This window comes from Melanerpes formicivorus, unplaced genomic scaffold (assembly GCF_026170545.1).
Source record: "Melanerpes formicivorus ecotype bairdi unplaced genomic scaffold, bMelFor1.0.p_v2 SCAF_112, whole genome shotgun sequence".
NCBI classification, from domain to species: Eukaryota; Metazoa; Chordata; class Aves; order Piciformes; family Picidae; genus Melanerpes; species Melanerpes formicivorus.
Genome location: NW_027142464.1, coordinates 786,347 through 812,949, shown reverse-complemented (window position 1 = coordinate 812,949; position 26,603 = coordinate 786,347). Strand labels below are relative to the sequence as shown.

Here is a 26,603-nt window from a genome sequence, read left to right as displayed (position 1 = left end):
GGGTGACTGTCATGAGGAGGAGGAGGAGAACTCCACCTGCAGTGAGCTGAGGAAGGCCTGAAGTCAGCCTCCTGATGCTGACTGGCTGCAGGCTGGGGTCTGGCTGCCACTGACCCAGCCACAACCACCCAGAGCTGCCAGGCTGCTGCCCCCCTGCACAGCCAGCCCTGCCCATGGGCCATGGGCTCTGCTGCAGGCCAGCAGCAGCTGATGGGGAGCAGTCCCTCCTGAGCAGCAGCAGCTCCTGAGCAGCAGCAGCTCCCCTCCTGCTCCAGGCCAGCCCTGCACACCCCAGCAGGCAAGGAGCACCAGGCAGGGTTCCCAGGGGTGAGTAAAGGGAGAGTTAAGCTGTTAGGAGCTCCCAGGTGGCTCTGTTAAGGTTGGGTTACTGTTCCAAAAGCCAAGTCACTGCCATCCAAAGTGCCAAGTGGGCTGCCAGGGATGGACACAGCACAGCAACCTTCACACTGGGTGCTTGGAGGACTTACCCAGGGCCTCAGCTCTGACCTGGGCTGCCTGCAGGATGGGAAAGTGTCAGAGAAACCTCTGCAAAACAAAGACCCAAGCTGGTTAAGTTCTTCTGCCAGGATGCTGCCCACAGCAATCCACCACAAGGCATCAGAGGGCCAAAGGCAGAACAGATCCTGCAGCATTTGCCTGGGGAACACCCTGGGCTCCCTCCCTAAGCTCCTGGGTCAGGCTGCACGGCAGGGAAGGGCATGGGAAGGAAGGGAGGTGGAGGATGCACTGACCCTGCAGCAGGACAACTCCCTGAGGTGGTGACACTCCAGAGGAAACCTCCCAGGTCCTGCTCCTCAGGAGCAGAGCAGTAAGCAAAGCCCAAGAGGGTCTCACAGAACCCACCTCAGAAGGCCTGGAGGTGTTTCAGTGAGCTTCAGCCTCGCTGCCACAGGACCTGGGGGAGCCCAGGGGATAGAGACTGAGAGCTGCAGGAGGACACCAAGGAGCACTGCAGCACAGCCAAAGGTGCTGATTGTCAAGGAGGTTCCCAGGGGCCCTCCTGGACAGCTCCTCACAGGCATCAAAGGTGTGCAGCACCCCAGGGGGAGCTGCAAGCAGCTCAGGTTTCAGCCTTCTGCCGTGAGCCAATCTCCTTCACCCTGCCCACAGCCAGGAGGGCCCAGCCTGTGCTGCTGGGCAGCTGCTCAGATGTTCTCCCTCCCTTTGGCAGCTGCTTCTGACCCAGGCCAGAGACCAACTCAGGGCAACCTCAGCCAACCTGAAACAAAACCAATCCACTGCCTGAAGCTCTCTGCTTCCCCAGGGGCCTGCTGCTGTGCCCAGCCCCCGCAGGCAGCCAGGCTCTGCAGCCTCTGCAACACACAAAACGTCTCACACACACACACACAGAAACATCCCAGAATACCCTCACCCAGAGAGCTTGTGCTTTGCTTCCCATACACAACTATTGCACCTGCCTGCAGCTTGGGAAAGCCAAGCACACCAACACCCAGCAGCTGTGGAGCTGGAGGAGGAGGAGGAGGCTCCAAGGAATGTCGAGAGAAGTGCAAATCAAAGAGGTGCTCCTGGGCACACAGCTGCAGCCCCTGAAGGGCTGAGGCAGAGGCCTCTGCTGCTCCACACAGCACCTCCAGGGGCTGACTCCACAGAAACCCTTGAAAACAAAGACCTGAAGAGAGCAGTAACAGACTCCCCGCTCCCGGAGGGGTGGCGCAGCCCCTGCCAGGCTGCCCCCTGTCGGACACTGCGCTAACACTGTCGGACCCGCGCTCCCCCACCCCCAGCTCCCGAGCCTCTGCGCCTCCAGCCCCGAGAGAGACGCTGCAGCCAAGGCAAGCCCTGGCCTCAGGCCTCGCAGAGAGAGAGGAAGGCTGAAGGCCTCCCGAGGGGGGCTCGGCAGAGGGGGGGCGGCTAGCACTCGATCTGGGAGCGCGGCGCCCGGCGCAGGCTCAGGCTGTGCCGCTGGATCTCCTGCAGCTGCCTCTCCTGCATCTGCCGGATCCGATCCTTCTGCCACAGCAGGTTCTGCGGCATGGGGTAGCGCTGGGTGCCCTGCAGGCAGCGGAAGGGGATCCTGACGTGGCAGGCGGTGGCCCTGCAGCGGGGCTGGGGCATGGGGGGCAGCAGCATCCAGCGCTTCCTCTCGGCGCAGTAGCGGTAGGCCTCCTTGCGGTACTGCTTGTCGGTGTCGTCGCTGTTCTTCCAGCCCCCGATGATGAAGACGTCGTCCTTGTAGTAGCAGATGGCCGCGCCCTCGATGCTGAGCACCTCGGGGGGCAGGCTCTCCAGGATCTCCTCCGAGGCCCTGCCCGAGATCTTGGCCTTGGCCTCCTCGTTGTCTATGGGGTAGCTCTTGGGGCAGCAGGAGGCCGTGTGGTAGAAGTTGGTGTCGGCCACGGACATCTGGAAGCAGCAGTAGTTGTCGATGAGGGGCAGGGACTCCACGTCCTGCCACTGCCTGGTCTCGGTGTCGAAGCGGACGAAGACGGCGCGCAGCCCGTCCTCGCTCTCGCTGTCCACGGGCGTGCGGGCGGCGATGTAGACGAACCTGTCCTCCACCGAGGCCGCCTTGACGTCGCGCAGGATCTTGGGCGCCGCCTCCAGCGTCAGCCACTTGTCCCGCTCGGGGCTGTAGATGGCCACGTCCTTGAAGCCGGGGCTGAAGTTGCCGTGGCCCCCGATGCTGTACAGGTTGCCCCTGACCTCGGCCAGGCCGAAGGAGTGCTTCCTGATGACCAGGTTGGAGACCTGCTCCCAGTAGTTCCTGTTGGGGTTGTACCTCTCCACGGTCTTGGCGAAGCCGGGCTCCATGGAGCCGGCCACGTAGACGTAGGAGTCGGTGACGGCGACGGCGTGGCCGTCCAGGTGGTTGTGGATGTGGGGCAAGTTGACCCAGCGATCCTCCTCGATGAAGTACCCCACGCACTCGCTCAGGTAGTCGCCCCCCTCCGAGACGCCGCCCACCACCATGATCACGTCCATGTTCTGCCCGCAGCGCGGCAGCAGGGCCGGGGGGCAGCTGGGGGGCGGCTGGGGGCCGCCCTGGCGCAGCTGCTCGCAGCGCAGGGCGTGGCTCTCCACCGCCTCCGCCACCAGCCGCGCGCAGCCCTCGCTGCCGGCCACCAGCCGCTCGGCCTTCACCTGCCGGGTGAGGTAGGTCGGCTTCATCTGGGACAGCCTCAGCAGCTTGAAGAGCTCTTCGAAGTACTTCTCCCTCTCCTCGGGGTTCTTCTGGACCCACTTCAGCACCGTCTCAAAGAGGACCTCCTCGGAGTCCACCGTGATCTCCGAGTCCGAGAGCCAGTCCCTGACCAGGTGGAAGGGCAGGGTGTAGAACTCCTCGTCCTGGACGATCTTGTGGAAGTTCCTGCGGATCATGTCCTGGGCTTTCAGGGCCAGCTGGCTCAGGGAGTACATGTGCGCCAGGCTGTGCACGGCCACGCAGTTGGAGAGGTTCAGCTTCTTCTTCAGGAACTCCCCGCAGAAGTCCTTCAGGCGGCTCAGCAGGAACCTGCGGAGCGGAGGCACAGAGGTGATGCCGCGGCCCCCCCCCTCCCCGCCGCCGCCAGCCCCCGGCCGCCGCCAGCCCCCGGCCCCCCCCCCCCCCCCCCCCTCCTCACCTGTCGGCCATCTCCAGCACCTCGTGGACGTTGCCGGGGCTGACGCGGATGGTGCCGGTGTACATGAAGCCGATCACGGCCTCCACCGTGTCGGGGTCGGGGCCGCCCTCCGAGCTCCACTTCTGCAGCTCCACGCGGCCCAGGCGCGACTCCGTGAAGCCCCCCGAGAAGAGCGGGGTGAAGTACTCGGTGGCGCCGGCCAGCACAGAGCGATGCGCCCGGTACTCGCGGGCCGCCCCCGGCCGCCCGCCGCCGAACGCCAGGGTGATGTCGCAATAGAGGCCGTGGCGGCGCTGCTCGTTCTGCCGCCAGGCCAGGTCGGAGCAGTGCGCCGGGCACCCGAACTCCTCCGCCTCGGTCTCGCCGTCCACGCCGCCGCCGCCGCCGCCGCCGCGCGGGCAGCCGCCCTCCGCCTCCGCCGCCGCCTGCCCCGCGCCCGCCTGCGGCTGGGGGGAGGCTGCGGCCGCCGCCATGTTGTCCGACATGGCGGAGCGCGGCCGGAGCGCCTGCGCCGCGGCTGCCCTGCGCAGCACTGCCCCCTGGCGGCCCGGCGGAGCCGCTGCCGGGGGCAGGGGCCGGCCGGGGCGCCGGGCGCGGAGCTCGATCAGTGGCGGCGCCAGCGCCGGGCGCGGGGCTGACCGAAGGCTGAGTCCCCCTCGCTCCGCAGCGAGCAGAGCCGCGGCTGGAGCCGGAGCCCAGCCCTGGTGTCGGAGCTCAGCCCTGCTGCCGCTCCGCCTCGGGACTGCCCTGGCACTGCGGGTGGCAGCCGGCGGAGCGGGCAGAAAAGCTCCCCGGGGGAAGTGGGAGGGGGGCACCGCCGCGATGCGCTCCCAGCCCGCAAGGTCACTTTTCTCCTCCCCCTTCCCGCGGGACAAGCCTCGGGGAAGGACTTTCCCTGGGGAATCTGCTCACTCCAGCTTGGGTCACAGCCCCCCCGAGCCCCTCCTGCTGGAAGCTGCTGGCTTGTGGTTTGCAGCCACTGCCCCCCAGCCCCAGGCGGGCTGGAGCTGCTCCTCCCCCGCTGAGCACACCGAGGCAGAAGGAGAAAACAAAGAGCAGCAATCAGGAGCTTGTCCTTTATTTGAGCTCGGTTACGATACAGACAGGGAGGACACGGAGGAGGTTACTGAGATTATTTCTGCACCTGCAGCTGGCAGCAGAGAGAAGTTTGTATAAATACAGAAGGGGAAGGGGCAGAGCTGGACCAGCAGGGCTGGCGCAACTATACACTTTAAATTACGAGAGCAGAGGGGGAGGAAGATTGGTTACAGAGCAGCAGTGGTCCCGGGGGGGGACCCCCAAGCAGAGTGGAGATGAGAACACAGGAAACAGAAAGGAGAAACACTACAAAGAGAAACAAAAGGCCCAAGGGCGGGGGGCTGGGGGAATGCTGGAGACCTCCCCTCCCTCAGCAGGGCTTGCAGCTGGGCATTGGTCCTGTAAGGCTGCACCTGGGAGCAGAACTCCCTCCCCAAACCCTGAAAAGCTTCCTTCTTCTTTGTTTTAATCTGGAAACAAATTCTGAACCAAAGGTAGAAAAACCTAAAAGGGGGGCCAAGAGGGTTAGAGAGAGCAGGGAGCAGCTGGGGCAGCCCAGGAGCTTGCTTGGGGCAGGGTTAAGTTTCTATCCTTAGCAGAGAGTGGCTCTGCAGAGCCTGGCCAGGTGGCAATGGCCTCTACACATCCAAGTCCCATCTGTGGCTGTGCTCTGGGCAGGCTTCTGGCATCTTGCAGTGGCACTGAGGCAGCCCTGAGGCTCTCACATGGTCATGTGCTCAGGTAGGACGTAGGAGATGTCATCCCAGGGGTGCCTGTACAGACCCTGCTTCAGCCTCTTCTGGTCCAGGTAATGTCCTGCAAGAGAGGTGCTGGAGTCACCCAGCTGCTGCTGCCCCTCAGGACAGGAAGGGTCTGAGGGAGAGGGGCCAGAGGAGGCCACAAAGATGATCAGGAGGCTGGAGAACCTCTGCTGTGGGGAGAGGTTGAGGGAGCTGGGGCTGTTCAGCCTGGAGAGAAGGAGGCTCCAGGGAGACCTAAACAGCAGCCTCCCAGGAGCTGAAGGAGCTACAAGCAGGCTGCAGAGGGACTGTCCCCAAAGGCCTGCAGGGACAGCCCCAGGGGCAATGGTTTGAGGTGAGAGCAGAGCAGATTGGATGTGAGGAACAAGTTCTGCCCCAGGAGGCTGCTGGAGCACTGCAGCAGGCTGCCCAGGGAGGGGGTTGAGGCCTCAACCCTGGAGATATTGAAGGTGAGGCTGGAGAGGACTCTGAGCACCCTGCTGCAGTGGGGCTTGGCCTGGGTGACCTCTGCAGGTCCCTCCCAACCCCTTCCAGGATTCTCTTCTGTGGTTGCTCATGGCAGGGGCTGAGGCTCACCATGGGAGGGGGGGGAGGTGGCAAACTCACCAATGAATCCCATACTCCTGCCCAGCACAAAGATGCCATTCAGGGCCCCTATGTCAATGTACTCATCTGCTTCTTCCCTGCAGGGGAGAGAGAGCAAGCAGCTCCTTCAGTGAGCAGTCAGGAACCAGCCCTGGGCAGGCTGTGAGCCTGCTCCAGCAGCACCACATCCTGCTGAAGCTTTTCCTCCTGCCCCCAGGTCAGTCCCCCTCACCCTGCCTGCTGGGGGTGCTGGCAGCCTGGCCCTGCTGAGCAGGGGAGCCCCTGGGGGCTGCTCACCGTGTGAAGGAGCCGCAGCTCCGCAGCACATCCACGAAGGCGACGCCGATGAAGCCGTCCACGTTCAGGATCAGGTTGGGCTTCTGCAGCAAGGCAAACACAGCCCAGGCAGGAGGTCAGCACTGGCCAGTGAAGCTTCACCCAGGCAGCTTCACCTGCAGGTGCCCCCAGCTGTGGGCACACAGCCTGCTGAGAGAGCCTGAGCCACGTTTAGGTGGCCCTGAAGAGCAGCCCCGGCTGGGGCTGCCGGCAGAGCAGGGCCCTGCCCCAGGGGCACAGTTCCAGCAGGGCCTCTGCACCACAGCTGAGGCTTGTTGGGCTCTTGAGCCTTTTCCTGCTGTCCAACAAGCACCTTCAGCCTCAGCAGCCTGCAGCTGTGCTTAGCCTCAAGTCTGCCACAGCAAAGCCCCTCCCAGCAGCAGGGCCTGAGGCAGTGCAGCTCAGCCCCAGCAGGAACCCCAGGCCCTGCCCCTCCAGCAGTGAGGGCTCAGGAGCAGCTCAGTGCCTCTCACCTTGGAGGTTGTGATCTTCTCCACTTCCAGGGCATAGTCCAGCAGGGGGGTGGCAGGGAAGTGCTGCTTCACATAGTCCTTGAGGATCTGCACCCTCATGTCTGGGTTGTTGATCTGCAGGTTCAGAACAGGTCTCAGGCGCTGAGGCTGCCTCTGGCACTGGCCCCAGGCTCAGCCAGCTGCAGCTTAGGAGGCTTTGGTCACAGCTGCCTCTGCAAGCTGTGGATTTGCTTCCCTTGGTTTTCTTCTCTCCCCCCCCCCCCCCCCCCCCCTCACCCCCCCAGGCTGCACCCAAGCCCTTTGCTTACTGATTTGACCCTGTGGCCAATGCCCATGATCAGCTTCCCTTCTTTCTTCATCTTGTTGACAAACTCCATGGGGATGATGCCACTGTCAAAGGCTTTGCTGAACATCTTGGCTGCAGCATCCAGGGCTCCCCCGAAGCGATCGCCCTGGCACAGGAGCAGAGGGCTCCCTGGTCAGGTACAGAGCACCCAGGGGGCTGCCCCCCACCCACCCTGGCAGCACTGCAGCACTCAGCACACTGGGCTCAGGCACCTGAGGCACAGCTCAGACCCCACACCAGGGCCAGTGTGCAGCCAACAGCTCCTCCAGAGAGGGTGAGGCCAACACAGCTTCAAGTCTCTTTCCCTCCCATCCTTCCCTGTCAGCTGTGAGGAGCACAGGCAGGGGCAGAGCTGGCAGCTACTTGGCCTCTGCAAAACACTTCTGCACTCAGAGAATCCTGGAAGGCTCAGGGGAGGAAGGGAGCTCAGAGCTCAGCTGCTCCAACCTCCCCTCCCTGCCCAAGGACACCTTTCAGCTGCACTCAGCTGCTCAAGGCCTCATCCAGCCTGGCCTTGAACACCCCCAGGCAGGAAGCAGCCACAGCCTCCCTGGGCAGCCTGTGCCAAAGCCTCAGCTCCCTCCTGCTGAGGAACTTCTTCCTCAGCTCCAAACCCTTCCCCCTGGGCCTGGCTCCAGACACCCTCAGGAAAAGTCTCTCTGCAGCCTTCCTGCAGGCACTGGCCGGGGGGGGGGGGCGGGGGGTGGCTCCCTGGAGTCTTCTCCAGCAGCCAGGCAGCAAAACCTGGAGCTGAGTGCAGGAGAAGCTCCAAGCGTGGGGGGCACAGAGAGGACCTCGGCCAGGGCTCTGCAGCCAGCCCCAGCCCCGCAGCAGCAGCAGTACCCAGGCCCGACGCTGGGGGGCAGCACTTACAATGGTGAGCAGCCCAGAGGTGAGGCTGGAGACCAGGTCCTTGCCGGCCCGGGCGCAGACGATGGTGTTGTGGGCGCCGGACACCGCGGGGCCGTGGTCCGCGGTCACCATCAGGCACATCTCGATGAACTGGCAGGCGTACCTGGGCAGCCTGGGGACACAGCCTGGGCTCAGGGCTGGCAGCTCTGCCGCCCCCCCGGGGGCGCTGCCAGGGCCGAGCCTGGCGGCAGAGCGCAGAGAGGAGCTGCGGGGGGCAGGAGCCGGCGGCGCTGCCCGGCTCCGTGTCTGTGCCGCGGCGCAGGGGCAGCTCGGGGTCTGCACGCTCAGCACGGCGCTGGGAGGTTGGGCTTCAGCTCATCCTGTGCTGCTGAGCCAGAGCCTCCAGCTCCTGCCAGCAGGGCCTCAGGGCACTGCCAGGTGAAGGCAGCAAACCTCTGCCCTTCAGAAGGCTCCCTGCAGGCTGCTTAGCGAACCTCTGCGAGCTCCCCAACCTCTGCAGGGTGGAGGAGACACAAACAGGGCCTGGAACACAGAAATATCCTCAGGGCAGCACAGAGCCTGTGGTGCCATGGTCTAGTCATGGGGTCTGTGTTCATAGGTTGGACTCGATGATCCTCGAGGTCCTTTCCAACCTAAGTTATACTGTGAGACTGTGAGAGCTTCACCCCCAGCCTCAAAGGTGCTGCAGGAAGCCTTGGAATGCTGCTGTGGTCCCAGAGGGCATCCCCGGGGAGGGCACAAAGGGCTCCTTTTGTGCTCAGAAGTCCATTAGCAAACCACCAACTTCCAGCCAAGGATTCTGAGAGCTGCCTCACCTCCTCTGGAACCAGAGCAGGCCCAGGACCCCTCCAATGCCCATCTCCTCCTTGAAGACCTCTGTGATGGGCATGCCAGCATAGATGAGCTCCTGGCCCCGCTCGTCGCAGATGCTGGTCATGAAGGACGCAGGCTTCCGGATCAGGCCCAGCTCCTGCAAGCAGCACCCCAGGGGTTGGGACTCTCCCCAGGGCCAGCAGGGCCAGACAAGGCCTCATGTGCCCTCAGAGCTGCTTCCTCAGCCTGAGCACAGCACAGCCAGCGAGCCACTGGGCAGCCCCGCAGCAGCGGCAGCCCCCAGAGCCACAGCAGGATCCCTGCCTGCTCCGCCGGCAAGCCCCCAGCTCACCCTGGCCCAGGAGTAATCCATTGGCACTGTTGGAGGAGGCACTTCCTCAGCTGGCTCAATCACCCTCCTGGCCACGAGGTCCTGGTAGACAGACCTGGGGAGAGGAGCAGAGACGACCTTCAGCCCCTCCCAGGAGGTGGCAGTGAGGTGATCCTGATCCAGGCCTTAACAACTCAGAGTGAGCAGGAGCTGCTGGCCTGGAGCAGAGCCCTCTCCTTCAGCAGGGCAGAAGCAGGGCTGTGCCCTGCCCGGGGTGCCCCTCCCTGGCACTCACTGGATGACCTCCCCCAGCTCGTCGAAGCTCCTGGGCACGAACACCCCAGCCTCCTGCAGGGCTTTGTTCTTCGCCACCGCAGTCTCTGAGGCCTGGTTGGCACAAGCTCCTGCGTGGCCAAACTGCACCTGCAGAGGAGAGGGGCAGCAGGTCAGGGCCTGCAGGCTGAGCTGCAGCTGGGGGAGGCTCAGGCACAGGGAGCTGGCTTCCCCCCCCCCCCGCCATGCACACACCTCTGAGGAGAACATGGTGGCGCAGGTCCCGATGCACCAGCACACCACGGGCTTGGTGATGCGACCCTCCTTGATGCCCCTGCAGATCTTGTACTCCTCTGTGCCCCCAATCTGCAGAGGGGGAGAGCAGAGCTGCTGCAGGGCTGCCCACAGGGGCACAGGGAAGTGCTCCTGGCGCTGGGTTTGTGCTGTCGTGGAGGCAGAGCTGAGGGCTCAGAGCAAAGCCTCAGTGCGGGCTTGAAGAGGACAGAGCCTGCCTGGGGGTCACATCCCAGCCCCTGGGGGTCACATCCCAGCCCCTGGGGGCCCCAGGGGAGCAGGCTCTGGGGGACACATCCCAGCCCCTGGGGGCCCGAGGGGAGCAGGCTCTGGGGGACACATCCCAGCCCCTGGGGGACACATCCCAGCCCCTGGGGGCCTGAGAGGAGCAGACTCTGGGGGTCACATCCCAGCCCCTGGGGGTCACATCCCAGCCCCTGGGGGCCTGAAGGGAGCAGGCTCTGGGGGACACATCCCAGCCCCTGGGGGACACATCCCAGCCCCTGGGGGCCCCAGGGGAGCAGGCTCTGGGGGACACATCCCAGCCCCTGGGGGCCTGAGGGGAGCAGGCTCTGGGGGACACAACCCAGCCCCTGGGGGCCCCAGGGGAGCAGGCTCTGGGGGACACACAATCCAGCCTCTGGGGGCCCCAGGGGAGCAGGCTCTGGGGGTCACAACCCAGCCCCCGGGGGCCTGAGGGGAGCAGGCTCTGGGGGACACAACCCAGCCCCTGGGGGCCCCAGGGGAGCAGGCTCTGGGGGACACAACCCAGCCCCTGGGGGCCCCAGGGGAGCAGGCTCTGGGGGACACAACCCAGCCCCTGGGGCCCCAGGGGAGCAGGCTCTGGGGGACACAATCCAGCCTCTGGGGGCCTGAGGAGAGCAGGCTCTGGGGGGGACACATCCCAGGCCCTGGGGGACACATCCCAGCCCCTGGGGCCCCAGGGGAGCAGGCTCTGGGGGTCACATCCCAGCCCCTCGGGGTCACATCCCAGCCCCTGGGACCCCAGGGGAGCAGGCTCTGGGGGTCACATCCCAGCCCCTGGGGGCCTGAGGGGAGCAGGCTCTAGGGGTCACATCCCAGCCCCTGGGGATTACAGCAGCACGAGAGAACAGCTGAGCCCTCCAGAGGAGCACAGAGAGCTGCCAGTGACCTGCAGCCGCTCCTGAGCCCCCTGCAGCCAGGTCAGCTGCTCCCAAGCAGCCCCAGCAGCCTGGCAGGGCTGCCCTCACCTCTCCCAGCACCACAATCATCTTCACCCCTGGTGTGTCCTGGTAGCGCAGGACGTGGTCCATGAAGGTGGAGCCAGGGTACCTGGGGAGGGCGCAGGGAGAGGCTGAGTCTCCTTCACAGAGCTCTCTGCCAGGGGCCAGGCCAGCGCTGGGAGGAGGCTGCAGGGCCCTACCTGTCCCCCCCGATGGCCACCCCCTCGTAGACGCCGTCGGTGCTGCGGGAGATGATGTTGTTGAGCTCGTTGGACATGCCCCCGGAGCGCGAGACGTAGGCCACGCTGCCAGGCCGGTACAGCTTGGATGCCAGGATGTTGTCCAGCATGCCCCCAGTGTTGCCTATCTTGAAGCAGCCTGGCTTGATGCCCCCAACCTGCCACAAGCCAGAGAAGCCCTGTAGGGTACCCCCCGGAGCCGGGGAGGCTGCTGGCAGCCCCTGTGCCCCTCGCGGCAGGGCAGGAGGGGCTCTGAGCTCCAGGGGAAGCTGCCCCTGGTTAGGGCAGGAAGGGAGGGGCAGCAGCAGGCCCCCAGCACCCCCCAGCTGCAGGCCCCCAGCACTCACAGTTGCAGGCCCAATGATGGTGACTCCCTTCCTATCAGCTGCCTTGATCAGCTTCCTCGTCAGGGCCTCGGGGATGCCCTCGGCGATGATGGCGATGGTGCGGATCTGGGGGCGGAGGAGGGTGGCATGGAGTGCCCCCTGTGCTGCCACCCTCACCAGCTGGGCTGGGCAGGGCAGGGCAGAGAGGGCAGCACCAGCTCCTGCCTGCTGCCAGGCCTCTGGGAGTTGGTGCTGTGCACACACAGCCTGCTGGCACCTCCACAGCGCTCCCAGGGCACAGCAGCTTTGCCCTCCCTTGTGCCCCGGGTGGGCGGGGGGCACTGGACCCTCCCCAGCCCCGGGGGGTGGGGGATGCACTGGACCCTCCCCAGCCCCGGGGGGGAGGGACGCACTGGACCCTCCCCAGCCCCGGGGGGGAGCTCCTCAGGTGTCCCCAGGTCCCTGCACACAGCCCCAGCCCAGCCCTGGGAGTCGCTGTGCAGCTCCCTGCAGGCCAGCAGAACCAAGGCATTCATCTGCCAGCAGGGGGACCAAGACAGGCTGCTGACAGCACCACAGCCGAAGCTGCCCTGCTGCCAAGGTGCCCCTGGGCACCCCCCCCCCCACCCCGGGCCCAGCCCCCACCTGTGGGTAGTTCAAGGTCTCCAAGGTGCTGTCGTAGGCGGAGCGCAGCGAGGCGAAGTTGATCAACACATCCACCTCTGGGTGCTTCCTCATGGCATCTGCCATGCTCTTGTACACTGGCAGCAGGATCTCCTTGTGCCCCCAGTAGAACTTCTGCCTGTGGTCACCACTGGGCAAGGGAAGATGGCAAAGCCCTCAGCCTGGAGGCGCTGGGGAGCTGCAGGGCGGCTGCAGGGCACCCCACGGGCAGGCACCACACTGACAGCAGAGGCTCTCCAGAGGGAAGAGAGCAGCAGGGAAGGAGCCAGGCTGAGGGGGACAGAGGCCCCCCCAGCAGGATGAACAAAGCTCTCCCCCAGGGAAGGCAGCAGAGCCCCAGCTCTGCTCCAAGCTGGAGGACAGGAGGAGGGACAGAGGGCAGCGAGTGAGGGGCTGCAGGGCTGGGGGAAGAGGGAAGCAGCACTGCAGGGAGCAGCCAGGACAGCACTGAGGGAGCCACTCGGCTTTGCAGGCCTGCAGGGAGGCTCTGCCCGCCCTGCTCAGCTGGAGGTGCCCCAGGGAGGTCCCTTGCAGGGGTTGTCCCTCGCTCAGGGCAGCTGCTGCAGCTGGGGGCTGGGCTGGTTGTGTTGCTCTGCTGGGGCACTGCAGCAGAACATTCCAGGCTCTGCCAGAGTCAGACATTGCCAGGCAGCATTCAGCTTCCCCCCCACAGCTCCTTCTGTGCACCAAACAACTGCAGCACAGCCAGGGGCTGCCCCTCTCTGCTGCTCTCAGCTCCAGGCCCCTGTGGCTTGCCCTTGCTGAGAAGTTATCAGAGAGCTGCAATTAGCATCAGAGCTGCACTGCCAGGGCAGGGAGCTTGATTGTCAAGAGGCAAAAGGCTCTGCAGGACAGAGGCTGATTAGGAGCTGCCATCCTGGCTGACACAAGGCTCCCCCAGGGAGCAGGATTTGGGGGGGAGGGGGAGGAAGGGAGCCTGGAGTGATGTGGCTGACACTGAGCTGCTGCCAGAGAGCAGCCTGAGATCAGCGGTGGAGGGGAAGAGGAAGCAGCAGAGGCAGGCTGAGGGCAGAGCTGCACCCAGGGGCAGGAGGGGAATGCAGGCAGGCAGAGGCTACTCACGTGAAGGGGTAAACCATGGCAGCCACAGAGGGCTCGTCCCTGGAGCAGATGTAGTCAAAGTCCAGCATGCCCTGCACAGCCCTGGTCTGCATGCCCCAGATGATGGCCTTGGTGTGGCGGCTGAACAGCGTCGTGGCCTTGCCTGCCCGGGGGCACAGCCAGCAGGGCACCCTCAGAGCCTGCCCCTGAGCGGCTGCAGTGCTGCCAGAGCCTGCCCAGAGCTCCCAGGGGGGCACCTTCCCCGCCCCCTGCCACCACAGCCCCCGTGGGGGGAGCCCCAGTTCAAGGAGGAAGGGTGGAGGCAGCAGCAGCCCCTGCCCAGGGCATGAGGGCCAGGGGCAGGCAGTGGTCAATGCCAGGGGCACCCTGGGGTCCCCCAGCTGCGCTGACCCCTTCAGAGGAAGGCCTCAGCTGCAGGCAGCTGCCTGAGCAGGAGCTGGCAGCAGCCCAAGGGCACTCAGCTGAGCTCAGAGCAGAGGCAGCGAGGAGCCACAGGGCTGCAGCCTGGCCCTTGCCCTGCCCTCTGCCGCAGGGCAGAGCTGCAGCACTCACCCGGGGGGGCTGCTGGCTTGGCCTTCTTGGCTGGAGCACTGTCATCTGGCTTGGACTCTGAGAAGGAGGCTGTTCTGCTGGGGGCTGGGGTCTGCAAGAGCCAGCAGCTGGGTCAGGGGCAGAGCCAGGCCTGCAGCAGGGGGTGGCCACCCAGCACAGCCAACCCTGAGCCAGGACGCCGCGGCTGGGGGCAGAGGAAGCTCCTGGCTGGCACAGCCCCGGGAGAGCTCCTCCTGGCACACCACAGGGGCACTGCAGTGCTGCCACAGCTTGGCACAGCTCCGTGGGTGCCCAAGAGCCCTCCCTGACCCTCTCAGAGAGGGGAAGCTGCCTTCAGGAGGCTCCCGGGGGGGGGGGGGGGGGGGCAGGGGCTGGCAGCGACTCACCGAGGGGCTGCCGCTGGCATTGAGCAGGAAGTTGGCAGTGTGGGCAGCGGCTGGGGGCTGGTTGGGGATGGGTCTGTGCCCCAGGGCCATGCCCACGATGGCAGTCATGTGAGTCTCGGTGCCAAAGACGTGGATGGGGATGCCAGTGGTCTTCCCTGTGCACACAGATGGGGGGCAGTCAGCTGGGGGGTGGGCAGCCCGCGGGGGGGTCTGCCAGGGTGAGGCCCTGGGCAGGGCAGGGCAGGGGCCCGGGGCTGGTGCTTACCAACTTCCCCCATCACTCGCAGCCCCTCCTGGTAGTTGGGGCCTCCCCTGCGCACGAAGATCCTCACCTCGTGCTCCTGCAGGGGGCCCTGGTAGTCCTTGATGGCCCTCACGATGCCCTGGAAGGCAGCCAGGGGCGGCTGAGCCGGGCTGGCCATGCCCCGGGGGGGCTCAGGGCTGGGGGCAGCTGAGCCGGGCTGGCCATGCCCCGGGGGGGGAGCTCAGGGCAGCTGAGCCGGGCTGGGGGCTCAGGGCTGGGGGCAGCTGAGCCGGGCTGGCCCTGCCCCTGGGGGGGAGCTCAGGGCTGGGGGCAGCTGAGCCAGGCTGGCCCTGCCCCTGGGGGGGAGCTCAGGGCTGGGGGCAGCTGAGCCAGGCTGGCCCTGCCCCTGGGGGGGAGCTCAGGGCTGGGGGCAGCTGAGCCGGGCTGGCCCTGCCCCGGGGGGGAGCTCAGGGCTGGGGGCAGCTGAGCCGGGCTGGCCCTGCCCCTGGGGGCAGCTCAGGGCTGGGGGCAGCTGAGCCGGGCTGGCCCTGCCCCTGGGGGCAGCTCAGGGCTGGGGGCAGCTGAGCCGGGCTGGCCCTGCCCCGGGGGGGGAGCTCAGGGCAGCTGAGCCGGGCTGGGGGCTCAGGGCTGGGGGCAGCTGAGCCGGGCTGGCCCTGCCCCTGGGGGGGGTGCTCAGGGCTGGGGGCAGCTGAGCCGGGCTGGCCCTGCCCCGGGGAGGGGGCTCAGGGCTGGGGGCAGCTGAGCCGGGCTGGCCCTGCCCCGGGGAGGGGGCTCAGGGCTGGGGGCAGCTGAGCCGGGCTGGCCCTGCCCCTGGGGGTCTCAGGGCTGGGGGCAGCTGAGCCGGGCTGGGGGCTCAGGGCTGGGGGCAGCTGAGCCAGGCTGGCCCTGCCCCGGGGGGGTGCTCAGGGCTGGGGGCAGCTGAGCCGGGCTGGCCCTGCCCCTGGGGGGGAGCTCAGGGCTGGGGGCAGCTGAGCCGGGCTGGCCATGCCCCTGGGGGGGGTGCTCAGGGCTGGGGGCAGCTGAGCCGGGCTGGCCCTGCCCCGGGGAGGGGGCTCAGGGCTGGGGGCAGCTGAGCCGGGCTGGCCCTGCCCCGGGGAGGGGGCTCAGGGCTGGGGGCAGCTGAGCCGGGCTGGCCCTGCCCCTGGGGGTCTCAGGGCTGGGGGCAGCTGAGCCGGGCTGGGGGCTCAGGGCTGGGGGCAGCTGAGCCGGGCTGGGGTCTCAGGGCTGGGGGCAGCTGAGCCGGGCTGGGGGCTCAGGGCTGGGGGCAGCTGAGCCAGGCTGGCCCTGCCCCGGGGGGGTGCTCAGGGCTGGGGGCAGCTGAGCCAGGCTGGCCCTGCCCCGGGTGGGGAGCTCAGGGCAGCTGAGCCAGGCTGGCCCTGCCCCGGGGAGGGGGCTCAGGGCAGCTGAGCCAGGCTGGCCCTGCCCCGGGGAGGGGGCTCAGGGCTGGGGGCAGCTGAGCCAGGCTGGCCCTGCCCCGGGGAGGGGGCTCAGGGCTGGGGGCAGCTGAGCCAGGCTGGCCATGCCCCAGGGGCGGGGGGGGTCAGGATTGGGGGCAGCTGAGCCGGGCTGGCCCTGCCCCGGGGGGGAGCTCAGGGCTGGGGGCAGCTGAGCCGGGCTGGCCCTGCCCCGGGGAGGGGGTTCAGGGCTGGGGGCAGCTGAGCCGGGCTGGCCATGCCCCAGGGGGCAGCTCAGGGCTGGGGGCAACTGAGCCGGGCTGGCCATGCCCCTGGGAGGGGGAGCTCAGGGCTGGGGGCAGCTGAGCCGGGCTGGCCCTGCCCCGGGGGGGGAGCTCAGGGCAGCTGAGCCGGGCTGGCCCTGCCCCGGGGGGGGGAGCTCAGGGCAGCTGAGCCGGGCTGGCCCTGCCCCCGGGGGGGGAGCTCAGGGCTGGGGGCAGCTGAGCCGGGCTGGCCCTGCCCCGGGGGGGAGCTCAGGGCTGGGGGCAGCTGAGCCGGGCTGGCCCTGCCCCTGGGGAGGGGCTCAGGACAGCTGAACCAGGCTGGCCCTGCCCTGCCCTGCCCCTGGGGGGGTCTCTCACCTTGAAGGTCGCTGCCACGTTGGTGAAGTTGGCAATGCTGCCTCCGATGATCAGGATCTTCCCTGGGGGGAGCAGCAGGCAGGGACAGAAGCTCTGTGAGCACAAAGGTGCCCAGGAGGGCCTGGCCCCAGGGGGCTGAAACCTCTCAGGTGTCTCTCTCCCTTCTCTCCTCTCTGCTTTGCCTTGAGAGCCATCCCCAAGGCTGCCCTGCAGCAGCTGCCCAGCACAGGACTCCCCCTGCCAGGCACTGTGCCCACAGCAGCTGGTGCCAGCTGGCAGAACCACCCCAGGGATTGTTTTGCCTTCTCCCTCGGGGTCACTGCTGTGACTCTGCTGCAGCCCCCTGGGCAGGGCCAGCTCCCTCCTCCTGCACTGGGCAGACACAAGGGCAGGCAGCAGTGCAGGCAGGAGGCAAACAGTGCTGCAGCTCTGAGCTGAGCAGAGCCTGGAGCTGAGAGCCTGGAGGGAGCCCTCAGGCCACAGCCAGGTTGCTCTTTGCTGTGTGACAGCCACCCAGGCCTGGCCCTGCAGCCAGAGCTGGCAGCAGCCCTTCAGGGCTTGCCTCAGGAGGCAGCAGGGCAGGGAAGGCCTTCCAGGGAGCAGCTCAGACCTGCTCCCCACAGGCAGCCTGCAGCTGAGAGCAGCTCTGCAGCAAGTCCTCACCTTCAGGGTGCTTCTCTCTGGTCATCAGGGACAGGATGGTCTTGGCATAGTCATAGGTCTGCTGCTCACTGGGGGCTCCTGAGTACTCCCCATAGTTGGCCAACTCGTTCACCCCCCCCCAGGTCACAGATGGTGTCACTGCAGGGGAAACCAGAGAGGGTCAAGAGGTTTGCTGCCCCTGGAGCCCCTGCAGAGGGCTGGCAGCAGCCAGAGCCCCCCAAGGGAGCTGGCAGAGGCTCCCCTCACCTGTACACCACTGAGGCACCACCACCAGCCACCATGGTCCAGATCCTGCCCTTGGGGTTCAGGATAGTCAGCTTCAGGCTGGCTCCACTCTTGGCATCCAGGTCGGCAATGTAGGCCTCCTGCAGTAACAGCAGCACCCTGGCAGCCTCCCCCTGCAGCCCCTGCTCCAGGCCAGAGCCCTGGCAGTGCTCAGCCCCTGGGCATGCAGAGCTGCCACAGCCCCCTGGGGCTGCAGCCAGGGCACAGCAGCACTGCCAGCAGCACCCTGGGAGCCCCTCAGGAGCCCCAGCAGGGGCACTGCCACCACAGCCTTGCCTGTGGCCCCAGGGGGGTGATCCTTTAAGAGCAGATTGAGTCAGGTGCTGGCAGCCAGAGAGCTGCAGGGAGGGCTGCAGCCAAAGGGATTTGCTGGCCAGGCAGCAACCCCCAGCTGCTGTGAGACTGTGGTGAGCAGGATGGAGAGGCCAGGACAGAAACCCAGCAGCAGGCAGCAGAGAGCCACCTGAGCCAGGGGACAACTGAGAGGCTCTGGGAGCTGCTGGGAGCCTTCAGAGTGGTGCTGCCTGCACCCAGCCCCCCAGATCCTGGGAGTCCTGAGGGGGAGCAGGGATTGCTGACTGCCAGCAGAGCCTCTGCCTGCAGCCTCCTGCCCAGCACCTCCCAGGAGCAGGGCTGGGATGGAACAGCTGAACTCCTGGCTTGAAGTGAGGCAGGGACCTCCCCTGGGGCCATGCAGGGGCAAGGCCTCCCCAGCCAAGCACTGAGGGAGCTGCAGCTCAGCAGAGCCCCCAGCAGGCAGCAGGGAGGGGAGGGCTGCAGAGCCCCCCAGCAGGCAGCAGGGAGGGGAGGGCTGCAGAGCCCCCCAGGGGGGGACAGGGCTGTGGCACAGGGTTCAGGGCAGCTCAGTCCAATCCTGAACTGCAGGAGCAGCCAGGCAGGGGTGGGAGGCACTGCAGCCCAGGAAGTGCCCAGGAGGTGCCAGGGCTCCAGCAGCCTGCTCTGGGGTTGGCACAGCCTCTGCCCATGGGCAGTGACAGCAGGGCACACAGCAGCAGCAGCCTCAGCACCACAGAGCTCATCTGGGGGGGCAGGGGGGGCACAGGGGCAGGGGGGCAGAGGGGGCACTTGCCTCTGGGTAAGCCTCTCTGCCAAAGGGGGGAGGGAACTCCACATCCCCCCACTTCACTTTGCAGATGTAGTCAGCAGTGGCATCGATCTTGGCAGCCAGGTCCAGGATGTAGACCCCAGCAGCAGTCACCACTGGGGGGGGGAGAGCAGGGCAGAGCCAACTCAGCCTCGCACAGAGAGCCCCCAGCTGGGCCAGGCCAGCCCTGCCCCCTCCCCCACCCTGCTCAGCAGTGTTCCCCAGGCCCAGCAGCTTCCCCCCCCGGGAGCAGCCCTGGCTCAGGGCTTTGCTCTGATCCAGCACAGCAACTTCTGTGCTCTCTGCCTCTCAGCTTCCCCTCCCTGGAATTCCTGATGCCACAGGCCACGAGAGAGCAGAGCCCTGGGGAGCAGCCCCCAGCTCCAGGACCCACCCCAGCCACTCCTGTGCCAGGACAGAGCTGCCCCCAGCTGGCAGTTACCTAAGGGATTGATCTCCAGGTAGGTGAAGTACAAATCCTCATAGAGGTTGAAGAGGCCACAGATGAAGCTGGCCAGGATGCTGCAAGGGAATGGAGCAGAGCTTCACTGCAGCCCAGCCTGCCCTGCCTCCCCCAGGGCAGGGGCAGGCTGCAGCCCACCCTGGGTCCATTCCTCTCCTCCTCATTCATCTTCCTTCTCTGGAAGGAGGCTGAGGATGACTCAAGGCAAGGCAGACCTTGATGACTCATCTCAATGACACTGCTGAGAGCTCACCACTGTCTGTGGCAGCTCTGCCTGCCTGAGCTCAGCCATGCATCACTGTCTCACTGGCAGGCAGCTCTGCCAGCCCTGGGCCTCCCCCAGCTGGGGCAGGGAAGGGCCTGCAGGAAGCTGAGAGGCTCCTTCAGCCTCCCTGATTGAGTTATGGCTGGGGAAGGATGACTCAGAGAGAGGGAACAAGGCAAAGGCATCTCAGAGGAGATGCAGAAGCAGCTCAGATCCAGAGATAAGGAGGAACAGGAGGAGGAAGGGCAGCACAGGCCTGAGCAGCACCAGGCTGGCACAGGGCAGAGCTCAGGCTCCAGTGCCCAGCACTTCAGCAGGCTGAGAAGGGCTCAGAGCTCCACCAACACTGACTTGGAGCTGCAGGAGCAGCTTGGACAGGGTCAGGGAAGTTGGATTTGGGCTGCAAGGCAGAGTGCTGGGAGCAGCCCAGCAGGGCAGGAGGGAGAGCTGCAGGGCAGAGGAGCTGCCGGGGTGGCCATGCTGTACTCACTCTCTCTTCTCTGCTGGGGCATGCTGCAGGAGATGCTTCTTCACCTCTGCCTCACTGAGCTTCTCATCCACTGCCACAAGCAGCTTCTGGGCCTTGGCATCCACATCCCCCACGTCCACTCCCCCCTGGTGGTGGAAGAGCACAAAGTCTCCCTCCCGGGCGGCGTAGATGCAGACATAGAACTCCTCCTCCTGCACACAGCCAGGGCCAAGGGCAGCAGCTGGCACCCACAGCAGGCCCTGGGGGGGGCCTCCTGGGGCACTGCTGGGGCAGGGCAGCCTGAGACCCACCCCAGCTGCATGCAGGGCCCTGGGGCTGCTCTCACCTGCTTGTGGGGCACGAAGGGCTCAATCAGGAAGTTCTTCAGGATTCCCTTGGCATTGCCAATCTGGGGGCACAGAGCCAGGCACCAGTAAGTGCCCCAGTCCCTGGGGGCAGGCTCAGTGAGCATGGAGGAGAGAGAGAGCCCTGCAGCCTCTTCCCACAGGGACAGAGCCCTGCAGCAAGGCTCCAGGGGGCTGCAGCAGCTCTCCTGCCACCCAATGCCACAGGCTCCAGGGACAGTCCCACACAGGCCATGGGAGATGCTTCCTGCTCCTGTCCCCAGCAGGAGGAGGACACAGAGCTGCTGGAGAGAGCCCAGAGGAGGCCACAAAGATGCTCCAAGGGCTGGAGCAGCTCTGCTGTGAGCACAGGCTGAGGGAGCTGGGGCTGTGCAGCCTGGAGGGGAGAAGGCTCCAGGGGGACCTCAGAGCTGCCTGCCAGGACCTGGAGGGATCCTGCAGGAAGGCTGCAGAGAGACTTCTGCTGAGGGGGTCTGGAGCTAGGCCCAGGGGGAATGGTTTGGAGCTGAGGCAGAGCAGGGTTAGAGTGGAGCTGAGGCAGAAGTTGCTGAGTGTGAGGCTGCTGAGCCTCTGGCCCAGGCTGCCCAGGGAGGCTGTGGCTGCCTCCTGCCTGGGGGTGCTCAGGGCCAGGCTGGATGAGGCCTTGAGCAGCTGAGTCCAGCTGAGAGGAGTCCCTGGGCATGGAGGGGAGCTTGGAGCAGCTGAGCTCTGAGCTCCCTTCCCCCCTGAGCCCTCCAGGCCCTGCTGTGGGCCCAGGGCACTCACCGTGGTCTCCTGGCCCAGGCGCTGCTTGAGCCAAGCCTTGACCTGCTCCAGGCTCAGGTTGATCCCAACCAGGCCAAGCTTCCCTCGCCTCTTGATCAGCTGGTCTGGCTTCACCACCAGGCGCTGCAGGGGACAGCAAGGGGGAGCAGAGAGAGGGCATCAGGAGGGGAAGGAGCTCAGGCAGGGAGACAAACTCCAACACACAGCAGAGGGCCCTGCAGGGCTCCTTCCACCTCTGGTCTGCAGGGCCTGGACCTGCCTCAGGGCTGCTCGGATGTGAGCAGGCAGGGCCCGAGGTGCCAGCCTGCTTTGGCTTCTCTGGGTGAGCTCTGGCACCCCTTGGGAGGCAGCTGGCAGGGGGTCTGTGTCTGGAGCCTTGCAGCAGGGCTCTGCAGGGGCTCAGCTGCACCAGGACATGGTCACAGCTCTGTGGGCAGAGGCTCAGCAGAGGCAAGTGAGGGACTGAGCTCCTGCTGCCCCCACACCCTCTGCCTGGGGCTGGCTGGGGCCAGGGGTGCTGCACACCTCAGGCAGCTGGCTCCAAGGCACCTGTGGCAGGCTGCTGCAGGTGAGAGCTGAGCCCCAGCCTGAAGGTACCTCTTGAACAATGCAGGTGAGCAGCTGGCCTGGAGCCTCAGAGGGGGGCAGAGCCAGCACACAGCAAGCTGTGGTGCACAGGGCTGGACCCTTCCAGAGCATCCCTGCAGGGCTCTTCAGGGGCACTGCTGACAGCCTCCTGCCATCCCCTCCTGCACTTGAGCATGGAACATTTAATTACTTAGTGCAGGGCTTCCATCAGCCAGCAGTGAAGGACTGCAGAGCATTCACCTCCCAGCCACTGACTTAATGCAATTAGCCCCTGGAGAGCAGCCAGCCTGGAGCAGTAATGAATAGAGCTCAGAGGGTTTGCTTTGGGAAGTGCTTGGCTCTGGGACAGACAGAGAAGGTCTTGCATACAAAAAGCCAAAAATGAAGCTTCCCCTGGCACCCTCCTGGCACCCAGCAGAGCTCAGCAGCCTGCTAACTGCACCCAAGAGCCAGCCATGGAGCAAGCACTCTGCTGTGGGGCAGGAAGGGGCTGAGAGGAGGAGCTGGCACTGCAGAGTCTGACACAGGCTGGGTCATGGTGTGGCTCCCAGCAGCTCCTCTGCAGCTCTCTCTGCTTATGGATTTCAAAGACCTGAAAGGAAGGCTCTGCCCAGGGCCCCAGAGGAGAGGCCCAGAGCAAGGCTCTGCCCAGGCCCCAGAGGAGAGGCCTTGGAGCCAGCCTTGGTTTCCTCACTGCTGTTGCAAGCCCAGGTTGCAGCACAGCAGCAGGGACTGGTCCTGCAGGAAAGGGCCAGGGCAGAGCTCTGCTGCCAGGCTGCCCCAGCAGGAGCAGCCCTGCCTGCCAGGCAGCAGCTGTGCTGAGCAGGGGTCTGGCTGCAGCTCCTCACCTCGCTGAGCAGCCAGGGGTGCTCCTGGGTCAGCTGTGCCCAGTCGGTGCCAGGCCTCACCCGGGCGTACTTGAAGCGGTTCTGGATGGCAGAGGAGGTGCAGATGTACTTGTACAGGAACTCCTTCCCTGTCTGCTCAGAGATGGCCTTGGCTGACATGGTGACCTAGTCTGGGGGAGAAAAGGCAAGAGAAAGCCATCAGGAGGAGTGCAGCTCCCAGAGACATCCCCCCCAGCCCCCCCGGCCCCGCTGAAAGCAAAGCTGAGAGCTGAGCTGGGGCTGGGGCTGCCAGGGAGGCTCTGAGAGTCACCTGGCAAACAACCCCTCGGTGCTGCTCACAGCCTCTGCCCCACTGCACCGCCCTCAGCAGCTCTTTTGGTCCAGCCTTGCCTGCAGGGGAAGGTGGAAGCCTGGCAGCTGGTCCCAGCCAGCAGCCTGCCGCTACCAAACTGCCACCCGGCCAAGGGGGGGCTGCTGGGGACCTCTGGGACACCCCCAGCAGCAGGGAGTGACAAAGCAGGAGAGGTCAACTCTCTCCCAGCCATCTTCCTCTGGCAGGCCACGACTGCAGCCTGGGCTGCAGGAGGAAGGGAACCCCAGCCCTGCCCTGCCCGGGACCCTGGCAGTGCCCTCTGGAGCAGAGCAGCTCACAGAAGGGGCTGGGAGGATCAGCTGCTCCCAGCACCCCTGCCTGGGGCTGTGAAACAGCAGAGGTGCCTGGGCAGCAGGGTCACAGCCCACAGAAGCAGCAGCTCCAGCCCAAGGTTCAGGCTCCCCAGCTTGGGAGCTTTCTGAGCAAAGCCCTTTGTGAAGAGCCCCAGGCCCAGGCCTGCAGCTGCCCTCCTGCTGCCACCAGGAGAGGACTTCTGCTCTCAGGCCTCAAACCTCTCCCTCTGCTATGCCAGAGTGAAGTCCCAGGTGTCAAAGACGCTTCAATTTGGAGCTGCAACAAACATCTCTTGTACAGAATGACTTCATCCCAGCCTGCCAAGCATCAGAACCAAGGCTTGGGAGCAGCCAGAGGTCAGACAAGCAGCCTGGGCTCTTCTGAAGGGCAGGCTGCTGCCAGGGCAGCTCCAGCAGGCTGAGTGATGAGGTCCTGCCACTGCTCCCCAGGCTCTGACAGCCTGGCAGGGAACACAGAGCTGTGCTCAGGAAGCTGCAGAGCAGAAAGGCACTGACAGAAGAGCTCAGCCTGCATCTGAGTGGCAGCAGCTGCCCCTGGCACCCAGGGCAGAGCCTCCACTGAAGACCCACAGAGGGAAACAGTTTCCAAACCCCACAGCTGTTCCTGGTGCCACCTCCTGGCCCCTGGCACTCAGGTGGATGCCCTCTGCCAGCCCATAGTTAGCAACCATTACAAACAAAGCTTTCTCCCCCTGGAGCAGGGAAGCAGAGGTTTGGTCTCATCGCCTCCTCCTGCAGCCAGGCTGCTGTCAGCTGTGCCAAGAGCCAAGATGTGGCTGCAGGAGCCTGGCTCCATTCACCCCTGAGCCCTGCAGGAGCAGTGGGTGGGATTGCTTCAGCCCAGGGGGCTCCAGGGGCAGGGCCTTGGCAGCTCTCTCTGCTGGCCTGCTCCATGCCATGGAGCTCTGCTCTGGTTTCTCTCCCAGTTTCACCACTTCAGGTTTTGTAGTAACAGCACAGGGGAAAGAGAGGAGCCAGAGGCTGCCACAACAGCAGCAGATGAAGCATGGCAAAGCCCTGGTGCCAAGGCAGCAGCACAGGCCTGGGGCTGCCCTGCCCATGGGGCACTGAGACCTCTCCTCCTCCTCCTCCTCAGCAGCAGCTCCTCAGCCAGGTCTCTCCTGCCCCTAGCTGAGACCTTCCACTGCCCCAGCCCTGCCCTGCTCATGGGGCAGGCAGCACACAGCAATTGCTTCAGCCTGCTGAACTGCTCAGCCAGAAGAGCAGCAGGGAAGAGGAATCCACAGGGCATCAGCAGTTCCCAGCAGGATGTGCTCGTGCAGGTCCCTCAGCAGCAGAGACAAGCAGGGCAGGCTCCAGGGGCTGGCTGCATCTGCTCTGCACACAGCTCTGGGGTCTGCTGCAGAGCAGCAGCACCTCTGCAGTCTCCCAGGAAGAGGGCAGGATGGGACCCCTCCCTCCTGGATCATCTCAGTTTCAGCCATGCTCAGCACCTGCAGTGCTGGGGCGGTGGTGGAAGCAGCTCTGGAGGAGCACAGAGGGGGTGCAGGGGGACCAGAACCTTCCCTTCCCTGCAGGGCAGTGGCCTCTGCTGAGCACCCTGGGGGCTGATTCACCAGGGGGAAGCTGAACTGCAATTTCCTGATGACTCCCTGGCTCCCAAAGAGAAGGGAAGATGTGGCACCCCCAGCCTGCTCTGCCGGGGGAGAGCAGCTGCAGAGGGCTTTGCTTTGCCTTTAAACCCTTCCTGTGCTCAGAAGTCTGACTCTGAGCCTCCCCAGGCAAGGAAAGGTCTCAGACCCAGCCCAGCAGCACCCTCCAGCCCCCCTGAGCGATGCTCTGCTGGGAGGAAGGACTCTCTCCAGCAAACACTTCCTGCTCTCCCACTAAGAGCTGTGTCAACAAAGTCCCACAGCAGAGCAGCCTTGTCCTGGCCCCCCTCCTCCCCCCCAGGTCATTCATTAACACAGCTCAGCACCAGCCACTGCTCCCTGCTCACAGCAGCGTGAAGCCTGTGTCAGCTTCCTCCTGGCACACACAGGGGCACCTGGGGGCACCTGCAGCAGAGAGGGCTCAGAGCAGCAGCCCCACAGCTGCCAGCCAGCCCCACAGCCAGGGCACCTGGATGCTGCCTTACGAAACGCCTGGCACCTGCCTGGGGTGATGCAAGCAGGGGGCCCTGGCTCAGGCAGCTCTGGAGCAGCTTCCCTGCGGATGGGGAACCTCTGAGAGCGACACAGCAGCAGGGACAGGCACAGGCAGAGCGAGGTCTGGCTCAGAGAGATCTGCAGCCAGGCTCCAAGTGCCCTGGTAAGCACCCAGAGGCACAAGTGGGGTACCTGGAATGCTGTCTGTAAAGAGCCTCCTATTCTGCAGCCCTGGGGAAGGTCCTCAGCAAGGGTTCTGCTCAAACCCTTCCCCACAGCTCCTGCAAAGCAGGCAGCAGAAGTGCAGCCTCTGGCGTGCATGGCCGGGCAGGACCTTCCGAGCTGGGGCTGCCCAGCTCCGGGATGCTGCTTCAAGCAGAGCTGTGAGTGGCAGGAGGGCAGCACAGCAGCAGCCTGGGACAGAGCCCTCGGACAGAGCCCCCCGGGCAGGACACCACAGGCTCTGAGCAGCAGCACCGGAGAGCAGAGACCGCAAGCTCCAAGCCCAGGTGAAGCAAACCCAGATCCCTACAGCACGTGTCCAGGAGGTACCCCAAGGTCTCAACTTTTAGAGGCTGTGGCAGACAGCCACAGAGGATTGCCAAAGCTGCAAGACAAACAGCAGGCGTTTGCGTGTAGCAAACAAGAGCTGGAAGCCATCAGCCACTTCCCAGCCTCGGGAAGCGTCGGATCTGCTCCCGGGAATCGGGAGACACACAGGGTCTGCTCCCCAGGGAATGAGAGCTCAGCGCAGGGGGTGCTGCTGCCTGCACAGCCACCGGCAGGGAATCTGCCCCCGGCACAGGGCACACGCAGCTGGCAAGGGGCTCCGGGATGCGGGATGAAGGGAACGCCGAGACGGAGCTCGGACGCGCTCCTGGCACGGCCGAGCCCTTTCTCCCGACTCCTCGTTCAATATTTGCGCTGTGCCCATCGCAAACAGACGGCGTCCCGGGAACTGCCCGGGCCTCGCTGCCCGGACACGGCCGCCTGCCACCGCTCCGCTGCCCGGCTGAACGGCGCCGTGCGCCCCTCAAGGTCAGGGGAGGGGGAGGTGGGGGCGCGGGGGATGCCCCGCTCCCGGCCGCCCTGTTCCCAGCTCCCAGCTCCAAACCTGCTACACGGCCAAGACCACGGCGCTGCCCGCGGGCTGCGGCCCTGATCCCGGAGCTGGCCGGGACCGCCGAGCAGCACCCTCGGCCTCTGCTCTGCTCTCCTCGCGGCTCCCGGCGCGGCAGGGGCTCTACTCGCCCCGCTGGCGGCGCCACCGCTCTGCCCCGGCCCAGGACACAGCCGGCACCACGCTTGGTGGCGGGAGAAACGGCGGGCCCCGCCGCCCCAGCACTCACCTGGGCGCCCGCTCCGCCGCGCTGCCGGTTCCTGACCGCTCCCCGCCCGCCGCCGCCTTTTGTTGGCCGCGGCCGGCGTGGCCTCATCGCCCTACGGCGCCGCAGCCTCCCATTGGCTGGCGCCACCTTGCCTGAGCGGCCGC

At 65.9% G+C, this 26,603-nt stretch overlaps 2 protein-coding genes across 2 annotated transcripts; both read right to left on the bottom strand.

Moving 5' to 3' along the window:
• Nucleotides 1–1,806: 1,806 nt before the first annotated feature.
• On the bottom strand, nt 1,807–4,090 carry KLHL11 (kelch like family member 11). Its single transcript, XM_068167119.1, has 2 exons — nt 3,603–4,090; nt 1,807–3,493 (listed from the first exon to the last, which is right to left on the bottom strand). Exons 1-2 carry the CDS (start codon nt 4,085–4,087, stop codon nt 1,894–1,896), a joined length of 2,085 nt encoding a protein of 694 aa, XP_068023220.1. The 5' UTR covers nt 4,088–4,090; the 3' UTR covers nt 1,807–1,893.
• Nucleotides 4,091–4,664: 574 nt separating this feature from the next.
• Nucleotides 4,665–26,522, bottom strand: ACLY (ATP citrate lyase). Its single transcript, XM_068167103.1, is given in 29 exon segments — nt 4,665–5,456; nt 6,008–6,084; nt 6,284–6,366; nt 6,796–6,909; nt 7,104–7,247; nt 8,015–8,165; nt 8,830–8,984; nt 9,180–9,273; nt 9,454–9,581; nt 9,687–9,797; nt 10,958–11,039; nt 11,131–11,327; nt 11,517–11,621; nt 12,141–12,309; nt 13,263–13,404; nt 13,815–13,905; nt 14,201–14,355; nt 14,466–14,583; nt 16,501–16,562; nt 17,164–17,281; nt 17,283–17,301; nt 17,410–17,528; nt 18,539–18,669; nt 18,996–19,075; nt 19,772–19,962; nt 20,097–20,159; nt 20,881–21,003; nt 22,317–22,486; nt 26,461–26,522. Coding segments are annotated over 28 exon segments (3,276 nt in total). The 5' UTR covers nt 22,476–22,486; nt 26,461–26,522; the 3' UTR covers nt 4,665–5,361.
• Between the last annotated feature and the right edge of the window lie 81 nt (nt 26,523–26,603).

Excerpts from the sequence above, each read along its gene's own strand:
- KLHL11 (XM_068167119.1), bottom strand. The coding sequence starts at position 4,087 with ATGTCGGACAACATGGCGGCGGCCGCAGCCTCCCCCCAGCCGCAGGCG. Across the intron at positions 3,494-3,602 it reads GTGCTGGAGATGGCCGACAG|GTTCCTGCTGAGCCGCCTGA; the intron begins GTGAGGAGGGGG and ends TCCGCTCCGCAG.